This window comes from Poecilia latipinna, unplaced genomic scaffold (genome assembly GCF_001443285.1).
Source record: "Poecilia latipinna isolate Pla-1442-1.1 unplaced genomic scaffold, P_latipinna-1.0 Scaffold522, whole genome shotgun sequence".
NCBI classification, from domain to species: Eukaryota; Metazoa; Chordata; class Actinopteri; order Cyprinodontiformes; family Poeciliidae; genus Poecilia; species Poecilia latipinna.
Genome location: NW_015113138.1, coordinates 124,559 through 137,187, shown reverse-complemented (window position 1 = coordinate 137,187; position 12,629 = coordinate 124,559). Strand labels below are relative to the sequence as shown.

Genomic DNA, 12,629 nt, shown 5'->3' with positions numbered 1-12,629 from the left:
ATTTGTTGACAAGCTACTCTCACCAAGGTTTTAATGAGTTTTAAGTTGAACAACAACTTCAGTTTTAATTGGTTCAAATAAACCTGTACTTTCTCAACTTAATATGCATAATCAACTGGTTCAAAATTGAAGTCTGGTGGAATTTTAGGTGAAACCATAAAACATTTTAAATAGTGATTCGATTAGTGTGTAAATGCTGAATAAAAGGGAAATGTTTGAATGAAACATCCATGTTTCTACACATTATTTTCAGTTTCTTTTTCTAAAAAAATAAAAAACCAAAATGTCTAAATAATTTCCTTTGAGATACATAGCAAATACTTATATAGATATAAAAATCATATCTCCAAGATGTAGTTCCAAAGTGTCACATTGTTTTGTTTTGTTTTTGTTTTTTGTTTTTTTGCAGGAAGAAATTTGGGAGTAGCATGGTGATTTGAAAAGGAATTTAATAACAAAGTGCAAAACCTGCAAGAACTGTCATGAGGAGAAAGGGACATTGAACCAGGTCAAACAAATAAACTCAACTCTAAGAGTGAGGAGAGACATTAAAACCAAGTAAGTTTTATCATAGGGATGCTAAGTATCTAGGGTAAAATGTGGACTGAGGGAAGAAGACAAATAAACACACAGAACACAAAAGGAGCTGAACTAAAACGCAAACGATTCTCCAAATCACAAGAGGAACCGCCTAACACTAACATCAGAGAATACCAACATGCACAGTATACAAGAAATAAAAAAACACAATTGATATGACTTGACCTAAACAAGAACAATAGCAGTTTAAGACTGATCAGGAAACAATGGCATTTAGTTAACCCCCATCTTCATGAAAGCAAAAGGATAAACCATGATTTACCAGTTTGTCATCTTCATGTTGGTTACACTCTACATTTTTTATTTTAAAAAATGACTGCTTTCAGTTAATTTTGTCCTTGTTCCTTTTGTCAAAATTCTGATTTATAAAAAACTAAAAATTAGTGTTGCAAATGGTATCAATTTGTACATCATTGCTGCTTTGGCTGATCCTTGATAAATACAAATCATTTACCATATATGAGCAGAGCTGTTTTACTAACACCTAAACTTATTAGTTCCAGAAACTGTTTCAAAAACGTTTAGACTTTTATGATTCAACAACTGAACCACTAAAGTAGAAGCAAATCATTTGTTTTCGGAAACAGCTGGAGCAGAGTCCTAGAAGTTATCTTCTGAGCTTGAAAGGTATCCGCTTCTGCCATCTGGTGGTAAGGTCTGTAATTCTGAGAGTCTGATTACATACCAAGCATTCATTTTGGGCTGAGGCTTTAAGTGCGCATGTGTGTGTGTGTGTATGTGTGTGGCCTTGTATTTGATACAGTGTAAGGACCATTTTTCCGACAAATAGCACGCGTGTCTTTGAGTGTTGCAGACAGAAGTCAGAAAGTTCAAGCAGGAAACAACCAAGCATAAAAAGATCGGCAGCACCCTCTAGTGAGCCTGTGGCAGTTCACCTGTTGGGTCGTGTCGACCCTTTCAACAGATGTCAAGGACTGGGGTAGTGTTTGCTGTGAGTTATTTCAGTTCTCTTTTTCCTCTCTCTCTGTTCAACGTATATGTTTCCATCAACGTGAGGAATACAACAGTGTTGTGTTCCTCGTGCACTCTGACCTAGAATTATTAAAAGGGAACTACAGTGGCCGCAAAGTCAGAATAGATGCAGATAAATTGTGTCCTTCAGAATTAATTTGCAGTGTCTTAAGTAGTATCTTGTGAAAAATAAAAAAATAAAAAAATGGCTTTTTTTTGTCTCACTGAAACTCAATATCATCTTGTGAAACCAAATTAATTAGGCTTAACTTGCTCAAATACAAATCTAAAGCCAAATACATGAAAAGGAGGATGCAATACGTCTTCACTAGTCAGTCAGTTCATTAGTCTGACACCTCCATGCAGACTATTAGAATGAAGAATTTCAAGTCTGGGCACATTACCTGCCGGTTTCTTCCCTCCAGTTCCACATGTTTGAGTTCCCAGAAAGAGCGCATGGTCTCCACCTTCTCCAGATGCCGATAGAAGGCCAGCCGGTCCAGTCGAAGGCTGTTGCTACGGTTCCGGATCGCTTTCAGTCCCTCCATCTTTTCAACGATTGGGGACATGGGAATCGGAGGTGGCAAAGCTGTGCTTGGGGTTTTACTATTCTTCTTCCCATAAACACTCTCCTTACACAGATTCCTCTTATCTGACCTAAAAATACAAAACATATTTCACAGCAGAAGTCAAAGTCAAGGCAAACAACACTAAATTTCAATGGCTTTGGAGCAGCAGATTAAAGGTGTCCAGAAGATTCTACTGATGGAAAAAAAAATAAATAAATAAAATCTGCTGCTCCAGTTTAGATGCTGTGATATCTAAAGTGGATGTCACAGCATCTGAAACAACATTGGTGAATTAGTAAAGGGGGCATAATCAAAATATCAATGTTGATCGTTCGAAATCATAAATGGAGTATTTTATCCACAAAGTTTTTAAGTATATAACCCATGATTTGCTAACTTCAATGGAATGGACGCTGGGGGTCAGCATCGGTAAACTGGTCTTTTCTGAAATGTCTCTGAATGGTCTTGGAGCCAGGACTCTTAACCGGAACAGTCCAAGTCTACACATTATCAATAAATACATAAACGTTCCCTCTTGCTGTGGGAACCATTTAGAGTGCAGGACACATCTTGAGGTGGAATATATGCAGAGTTATCTTTTCCATTTTTACTTGGCCACCAGTAAACTGAATAGCATCTTGAGAAGGAATAACAGTAAGCCTTCCCAATGATTTGACAGTGCATGGAGTCATGCAGTGCAGCAAGTGCTGTTAAATGGATTACTACTTCAGTAATAAAAGGACAACGGAGTTTCTTGCCCAGCCCTTATGAACAGCTTTGAAATACTGAAACCGTGTGGCCCAGATCCTTTGATATGTTCCTCCAGAGGGCCGTGGGACCTCAGTTGCAAATGAAATGATTAATGGTGTTGTGGAGAAATATGTTCTGGCATCTGCTGGCAACAGGGGGAGCAATGGAAGAACACAGGAGATATTTATACCCCCTTAGCGTAAATGCTCTGCCTTCGCTTCACAATTACAGACGTCACATCATGGCTGTAGTTTCAGAATAATGATTGAGGCTGTAATTCCGGATGTGCATAGCAGCCTGATCTGTCTCTTCTCATCAAAGGTTTTCTCAAGGTTGGATTTCACATTCAGTGGTGATAGTCGTCTGGGATCCACCTGTCACTGCTCTAATGTTGAGGATATGTTTACTATGGGAACAACTTTAAATTTGAGTACTGTTTTTGCTGTTAACTTTCCAACGTCTATAAGGCGTTGGAAAGTTATACATGTCAGGTATACATGTCAGGTATATCTCTGATGAGGGAATAACATTGTAGCATGATATACAGTTAAAAAAAAATAATAAATTTTACATAATGCATAGCATTTCTCAAACATGAGAAATGCTATGTTTCATGTTTGAGACATGAGACATAGCATGAGATGCAAAATGGCCCAAGAATGTGGCAGTCAGGAGTGTAACACAACCAAAAACGACTCATTGAATCAAATATGATTGGCAATAAAGTGGCATGATTGGGGTACTAATCTCTCAATAGAGTTTATTCAATCCTAAACTGTTTCCATGTGTTTTAGAGCAATCACCTAATTCACAGACTGAAGGTTGACATTTAGGACACTGTACTATAACATATATAGTTATAGTATGAACAAGTAGTGAATGCGTGCAAAAAGAATGCAAGTGTTTTTATTTGTCATGTAGTAAATTTCCAGTTGCCAAGTATGTTGAGTGGTTACTCTGAGATAGAGCAGATGTCCCATCCGACCATGATCCCGCCAATCTGTCTACATGTGGTGTGTTGCACAGGGAATGTCTTGAACTCTCATGCCTGTGTTAACGGTGCCAGCTCAGCTGGTGTTGAGATGCCTTCACTGACCTCCTCCCTACGTTCCCCTGCTCCTCCTGGGAGGCTAGCTGACCCAGGGTCATTTTTATTTAGAGGTTTCCATAGTTTAGGGGTGAAGGTGACTGAGCGTGCTATCAGCAGAAATGGAAAACCTCCATTTATGAAAAAATAACCATTAGGTGGAAAGGCCTGACTTGTTGCCGGGTAGACGGGGACACAACTAGTGTGCTTTCTATTCTTGTGGTTTCGACTCATTCCAGTTTAAAAAAACAGTTACCTATCTATCTACCTATTTTGTCTTGCTTGTGGCTGTATGGGATTAAGGTTTTACATCTGGCATTTTCTCTTTGTAAAAATAGAGGGTGGGTGTCATTACTTCTCCAGTTTAATCCTTTAATGTAACTGATAGGAACTGCATGTATTTCATAACTCCTGAAGAAGCAGTGAATCATTAAATCCCTCAGGATGGTGTTAGTCCAGGAGGGAATGTTTCACAAGCGACAAAAGCAGGGTCTCCTTCAAATCCTTTGCAGAGTGCTAAGTGTCTTAAGAGCTCAGTGATGAGAATAAAAACATCTCTGCCAAAACCAGTCTTGGTAAATCAAAAACGTATGCAATAAATGTTCCAAAATTGGCTTCACTTTATGAGACTGAATGCAGGGAAAATAGAGCTTGAGTTGAAGTAACCTCTCTGAAATAACGCTGCATAAATCTAAAAGATCAGCAATTAAAAACAAAAATAAAAAAATGAAATCTAAATACAAAGTAGATTTTTTTTTTGTTTGCTGAAAGAATATTCTTTTCAAATTAATCATGACAGTTGTGTACAATTATTTGTAGTTGGTGTTATTATGAATAATTCATACCAAAATCCAATAAGATCAATTTTACAATGGAACTTCATACAAACATTACACTTGTATATATTTACAGTTCACCTTAATGTGTCCGCGTATGTTATGTGGAGTGTGGAATATATCTATTTTTCCTTTGTGTAATATCCTATGTAACAAAGGATAAGAGGCAAGGTGCACGATACTAAATTTAATGACAAAGATAAATTGAATAAATCATCTGCACAAATAGTTGTATTTGAACAACTGGACAATGTGAACTAATTGTTCAAATACAAATATTCATGCAGAAGGTCGCATTTGTGCATCTGCAGCTTGTTATACAGACATTGCACTTACTATCAGTCATGATAAAGTTAAATGGTGCAGGGGACACCGAGTCTGCTGCGTGCACAGTTCCTCTCATTGTGTGCACATGTGCAGGCATCCATGTATGTATACAATAGGTGTATACTAATATGCAAGTGCGGAAGTAATTCAAGGTCTTACTGACCTGGGGTGTGTTTGGCTGTGTGCTTGGTACAGAAAAAGCAACAGAGTAGATTAGGAGTCTTTTTTTAACTTTAAGGCCAGAACATAAGGTCTAGCACCAGTTGGATAGGAGGGGCGACTTTAAATGGATTGTCTTCACCCCTTGGCTGGTATCTATCTCTGTAGGGCCTCCGCGGTCCTGGTTTAACTGTGGCATGGAAAGTCCCATTAAACTTCTAACCTTAGGAATGTGTTGTAGGTGTCTGGGTGCGTGCGTGGAGACAAAAAAAAAAAAAAAATCTAACAGATGATTGGGAAAGAGTAAATGTGTTGAACAATGCATTGCATTTGAAGTTTTTGAACACATTTTGTCACCACAAACCTGAATGCATTTTCTTTTTGTTAGTTTAAATAATAGACCAAAACATAATGAAGACTTGAAAGGCTAGTTTCCTCTTTATTAACAAATGTTTTAAAGTGTGCGCTGCATTTAAATTTTGGTGAAAATACTGGTCCAAGTTTTTTTGGTGAATGTCTTTACCAGCAGTACAAATCTAGAGAATACATATTTTTTGCACATTCTGCTTTGCAAAATAACTTCATCTTATACTGTGGACACATTTATTTTCAAGTCTTGCCACATAGTTTGAGTTAAGTTTAGGTGTGTATCTTTCTCAGATCCCTGTGGGCCTTGTGATGTTTTTTTTTTCCTGATCAGTGTTGTCGCTACCAAGCCTGTCAGTTTAAAGGGAACACTTTGTAGCTGTAGCATACTTTTCTTAGTAATGCAAAATGCTGTGTTATAATATTGTTTTTGAAGGTTACCCTATATTTACTTTTTCCACAATCCACACTTTTATCTCTGATGTGTCTGCTATGCTCCTTCATTTTTGTGATGCTGCTTACTCACTAATCTTCTCTATCAAACATTTCTATCAAACTCCAAGAGTTTGACCCAAATTCCTTGAGTTAGCATAAAATCAGTTGACATGTTTTTTTGTTGTTTTTCTGGGTGCATATATAGTTGTCTTTGTACTGAGATTAACTTAGGACGACTTCTGTAGCCAATTTATTGTAACTAGTTTTTGTTTCATAGTATCCAAATAAAGTGCAATGAATCCAACGCTTATCAGATTTTAAAATTTTTAATCTATAAAATATTCGTCTGCCTTTACACATCCATTATGTGCTATAATACATTGATATTTGTAGCAAAGTGATCATCTGTACTTATGCCAGGCATACTAGCTAAAGGTTGACCTATGGACGTATCAAGAAAACATTTCAAACTCTGAAGAACTTCCTTTTCACTTATATCCAAAAGTACAGAATGTATTTTAAGCCCTTTTTGCTTCGCTGAACTGGATCCTCAAGAGATTACGTTTCAAAAAATTTCAAAAAATGAAAATAAGCAACACTCCAAAAATATATACAACGATTTTAATGCGGGCTTATTAAATTTCACCAAATCAGACCTGCTAATGGATGGTCTGACATTACAATATCAAGTGATCAGCAGGTCAGTTTTCTGCGTCTAAACACAACGTATGCTAACTTTTCGGCTCACCAGATTGACACTTTCATCACATCAAAGCCAAAGCTGTGGTCACCAGTGGCCTGCTGGAGTTTCTGATGCAAATAGCTAAACTAAGATTATGCTAAATTGTTACTGGATCTGGGTGACCCAGAAATTCTGCTACAAGAAGCACATACTAAAAACATACATAGATGATGAACGTAAATGGAGTGTAGCTGACCTCTCGGAAAATACGCAGACTCAGTCATCACTCCGGCAACACAGCACACGCAAACGTTGCTGTTACTTATGCACAAGCTGGCACTGACTATTTCCTAATAGACATATTCAGAGCTCACAGCCCACTCTCACAACAGCTCAGCAACCTCTACAGAAGCTTGTAACTGTAGAACCTCCACCCAATGGACTTTACTATACTGCCAGGAACAAAGCAGAAGCCTTATTTTAGTCCACAGCAGATGGAGTCGCCCTTTGCTATGTTGTAAAACTGCCTGTAATCCAGTTTCCACTTTTAACCAATGAAGTTTGATTCTTTTCAATGTTGTTTTTTAATTAAATTTGATCATTTTTGTCTCAGAATGTGCCGAGAGTGGTTCAACTCCTGGAGTTAGTATCAAATGAGTTGACATGCTTCTTTTTTGCTTGTTTGTTTGTTTTCCACAAAAAAAAAAGTTTAAATATTAATACATCTTTAACCAAAGTCTGTCAAAAACATTAAACATGCTCTAAATAAATCAGCATATGTGGTAACTTGACAAGTGGAGCTGTGTACTATGCGCAACTGATACTGCCAGAGACCAGGTGTTAGAATTTAAAGCATGGCTATAAAGCAAGTTGTGGATTACTTTGTTTGAAGGAAAAATTATCAAATATTTTCAGTATTTGCAGGAAAAAAAAAAGTTAAATAACCTCTTCATGGTATTTTATGTATCTGAACCAATATGTCTTTCTGAATCAGCCTGAAAGAACAATAGACTCACCCTTGGTAGTTGAGCACATGTGGGATCACCAAAACCATCTTCTCCTTTCCTCCCATCTCTCTCTTGGATCTGATGGAGCTTATCTCCCCAAGCTGTCCTAATCTTCTTCAACTGCGTTCCAGTGCTGGTGCTGGGTGCTCTCGTTCTCCCCGCTCGGACTAAAATGCTCTGATCAAATGCCACTGACACACTGTCCAAGTGGAAGCAGTGGACGCTTTTGCCATGACAGCCGTGGAGGGATAAGCAGCAGAGGGGTGGGGGTCAGAGACAGACAGGGGTGTGTGGGAGAGGGAGGAGGAAGAGCGAGGGGCATCTGCTCTGGGACCACAAACAGGAACAAACCAGAGAGATTGTTCCAGGGAATGCAGCTTATTATAACAGAATGAACGGAATGAGTGCCATGTTTCTCACGGAAGAGTGGAAGAATAAGCAAGAAAAGAGACATGCAAATGGGTACAAGGAGTCTAAATCATTAAAAACTATTTTTTGTTGCTACATGTTCATTAGTCTAAAGTTAGTGGATTCTGATTCCTTACTTGACAAATTGCTTTATAACATTTCTGTGTTTTAAGTTGATATGTCAAATCTCCGTTCTAATGCTAGGTTGGCCTATTGTTCAAATTCAGGCTCAAGTGTAGACAAAAATGATTCAGTATCTCATTTGTGTGTGAAACATTTCAACACACATTAAATGTTTGAACATGCAGATATGAAGCCAATAAGTTTGGTAAATAGAATAACTCTTTGTACCAAGGATTTTAAAGATCTTTAAAAGACCTGCTAATTTTAGCCTTGGGTAATTTCAAATGGTTGTAAACGTGAACAAATATAAACCTCTAAATTCCTTTAAGATCAAAGAGAGGATGACCTTTTCCATCATCATTGGCAGCTGCTTGTAGCAGATGATGTGAAGCATATGAGTAAGCTGGTTTTTAGAGAAAAGAAAAAAAACCCAGCCTATTCTTGTTCACTCAGTGAGCTCAAAGAGATTGGGTCAAAGGAGGCCTGACTCTCCGTCCTACAAAATGTTGATTTATTTAACCATAAATGACTGTGAAGCGTTGCTGTAAGAGAAATGGCCCTCCAAAATAGCATTGGGCTATTTATGATTATTGTACCTCAGAGTCTTTGACTGCTTGCACTTCAACAGCACAACAAAAATAGATAACATACATTAAGCTACATAACATTGTCTGGTTGTGGTGAGGGCCGGAGTGCATTCTTACACACAGGCATGGCCTTAAAGTCTCAGCTGGCTCAGACGTAAAAAATTGTTTGCTGTTCCGGATTTTATGGCTCTGCAACATCTGTCAGAGGGCAGCAGGGCAAACAGGTGAGTTGGTCTGTTAAAATGCTCCTTTCGCCATTAACCCATGAGAAACTGAAATGGTAACTCCTTAATGGCATCTGAGAGCTGATGGTGGTCTGAAGGACCATTTTGATTTTTGCATAAAAGCTATCTATCCATCGTTATGAATTTGAAAAAGATTTTTAATGGATGCTTAAATAAAAAAACGACATCATCAGTTTCACAGCTAGGATGTTTTCAAACACAAGCACACTTGAAGAAGACCATGTTGATGGTTGCAGACGTGTTGTTAGATTAGGAAGTGCTGCTAGGCACAGTGACCTGGTTACACCGTCCCGGATGTTGAGGAAAGTGACAAATTCACCACTGGGAGCCGTAGAGGTGCCATACTCAATCTCACTACCATATATTAGTGACAAGTTGCTATTTGACATAAATAAATAAACAAACTGCATTTGTGGTGGATCTTGATGTTTCAAAGTAATAGCTTCTTCAGTGTGTATCATGTCATTCCAATATCCTTTATCAGAATTTATCAGAATTTCCTTGATTACTATCGGATGTTCTGGTCAATGGATGGTGCCAGTTCCCTCCACTTTCTTTAACTTACAACAGATCCATACATGTTCAGCCAGGCTCCTGTGCCACTTACAACTTCCAGGCCTTTAGTTATCAGCTGCTCATTGCTACATCAAGAACACTTGACTTTTGGATCGCTGATTTTTTTTTTTTTAAACACAGTTGGCCAAATCTGTATTTATATTTTAGTTCCTCCTGAAGATCAGTTCATTTATTTGTTCCTCTATTGTAGCTTTTTAAGGCAATGAACATGCTCATTTCACTGTGGGTGTGTTCTGTTTACCTGTCACATTGTCTCATTATCATCTGTTGTGTTTATCACCGTAATGTTCTCTTGACCTTTTCGTTAGTGAGCTCAGTCTTTAGCCTTGTGGCCGTGACGCCGAATCCCTTTTCTCTCCCTCTGTCACCCCCGTGTCTTGATCTTCCTCCTGTGAGCAAATTGGCTCCCCGTGACTCCCTTACCGCAGGGTTTAACAGTGCTTTACGTCGGTCCTGGTATGTTGCTCAGGGCCAAATGTTTGCATTCCATTGGTTCTTTATTTAGCTCACACTAAATTCAATTACCTTGGGACAATAAAATTGTTTGGCGCAGTGTGTTGTCATAGACTGGATACAGTGCTTTGTAAAATAATCGATACTCCTGTAACTTTTTCACAGAAAAACTTCAATGCCGTGGAATCGTATCTGAGAAAGCACAAATCAGCAGAGGGTTTTATATATATAATATAGTTTTTCGCTTTACAACAAAAAAAAAAAATCTGAAAAGTGTTATGCGCATATGCAAGTGTTATGTGTTGTGTGCATCCTAAATTAATACTTTATGGAATCACTTTTTCCTTTCGTTACAACTGCAAGTGTTTTTAGGTTTGTCTCTACCAGCTTTGTCCCTCTTCAGACCAAACATTTAGTCCTTTCTTCCTTGCTTGAACGCTCAACCTCAGTCGGATTGGATGGAGCATTTTAATAACATTTTTTGTGTGTCTTCTCAGTTTGTTTCAGCTTTTGTCTGCGTCATTCTGACATGCATATACTTTGATCTAAAACATTTCACTGGAGCACTGGTTGAGTTTTCAGGCTCATTGTATTATTGTAAAGAGATTTGCATTACTAAATCTCCTTCTGTCACCATTCCCCCTGATCGACCTGGCTTGAACTGGATTTTATTCAAGGATATCCAACTAAAAAAAGCTGAAAAGTAATAGATCTAGCACATTTTAATGGAAAATTTCTCTGAAACAATATCTCATTTCCCTTCAGCATCACAACTGTGAAGATTTTTTTCAGAACGTGCTGATTTACTGAAGAGATTAAAAAAAAAATGCTGTGCTAAAAGACACTCGCAGTCAATCACATAAAGTCACAATTACACATTGCCGTTTGTACTTCAAATGTGACAAATATGGAAAACTTCAATGAATACTTTTGCGAGAGATTTTACAACCTTAAAGAACCATGTTTTGTGCTTGAGCACCAGCAAGTCCAAGCAAAACACCTGAGGCCAAAAATAAAACCTAAGCCACACACTTTCCACACTTCATGAATCATGTTCTGAAACGTTAAAACTAATTTGGAATCTAATCTTACCCCAACATAAACAGAAAAGAAAGACTGTCGCAAATTCTTCACATGGGTGAGAAATATGAGAGCAACTTTAATGAATATTAAAATGTCATAGCTTTCATATGTTCAGACAGATGGGATTGTGAAGTGGCAGAATAAGACCCCAGAGACCAACAAATGAGATCAAACAGCACATTTTATCCTAAACAAAACTAAAATTACTGCACAGGTAATCTTTGATAGACAGGAAGTAAGCAGAGAGTTTGGCATGAACAAATCCAATCTATGCATTAGGGAAATGCATGATACAAGCTAAAGATTCTGGCAATATTTTTAAAAAGTCTTTCTTTTGCCTTTTCATTTGTCAGTACATCCGCTGATATCAGATTACGATAAACTTCCTCTAACTTCCTCTCCAAAAGGTCCTCTACATGTTTAGCTGAACTAATTAGCTTCAGCTGATAGAATGAATGACGGATGGTTTTCTTGCAATAAGGCTTTTCAGTTGATACATTGAAACACTCTAGGCTAATTATGGAGTGAAAAGTAGTACTAGAACAACCACTGCCTGGGTAGCTAATATAAACCCAGCCTATTCTGATGACACAGTTAAAAGGGAATTGTTGGATAGTTTGCAAAATTTTGCAGCATTTCCAAGATGTTCTAAGCTCAAATAAAGCTTTGAAACTGCCTGATGTGACTGTCATGCTGATTTAAAAACACATCTTAGCTCCATTACTGACATCACAGATGGTGTAAATCGTTCTGGCACTGACCACACGTGAGCTGTAAAAACAAAGATGTGTGCCGCTGAGTGACACACTGTATACTTGACATAGATTTCTAGGGGCTCACTTAATCTTACACAGAATCTCAATCAGGATACCAGACTCCCTGATAATCCCTGAGAAGGTCACAGCTGTGTGGTGACACAATGAGGCTGGAATGGCAGCTGAGGACAATGGTCGGCTGCAGAAGCGACTTCTCTTAATTGGCCGAACACCTGTGTTTGCTTTTGCCCAAGGCACATTTCAGTATGATGATGGTCAGCATCGCAAACACTCATCAACTGCAAACCTGCAGCCTTATTTTGGTTTTGATCCTTAGTTGGAGTGATGGGAAGGAAAATAAATAGATTTGCGAAACTTGCACTCCTATGTGCACTCCTCTTAGTTAACTAAGAAGTGCTACCAGCAGCTGCTAATGACACAAGTCATTTTATAAGGTGTACATTCCGCAGTATCAGATGCAATCCTGCATATGAGGGCTTGCAATTAGAAACACAGTCTTTCATGCATGTGCAAGTGATAAACTGATAGGAAAAATGAAAAAAGACCTGGGACACAGTGTTCACTTTTTCTTAGATCCAAACTGTGCTC

General features: G+C 38.1%; 1 protein-coding gene across 1 annotated transcript in view; it reads right to left on the bottom strand.

The window, feature by feature from the left end:
* Positions 1 to 8,039, bottom strand: part of mylk4b (myosin light chain kinase family, member 4b) — a 29,607-nt gene extending 21,568 nt beyond the window's left edge. Inside the window, exons 1-2 of the mRNA XM_015040680.1 lie at positions 7,800 to 8,039; positions 1,977 to 2,229 (exon numbers count right to left, since the gene is read on the bottom strand). Coding sequence (XP_014896166.1) covers positions 1,977 to 2,229; positions 7,800 to 7,855 — 309 coding nt within the window. The 5' untranslated portion in view covers positions 7,856 to 8,039. The remainder of the gene's footprint in view (positions 1 to 1,976; positions 2,230 to 7,799) is intronic.
* Between the last annotated feature and the right edge of the window lie 4,590 nt (positions 8,040 to 12,629).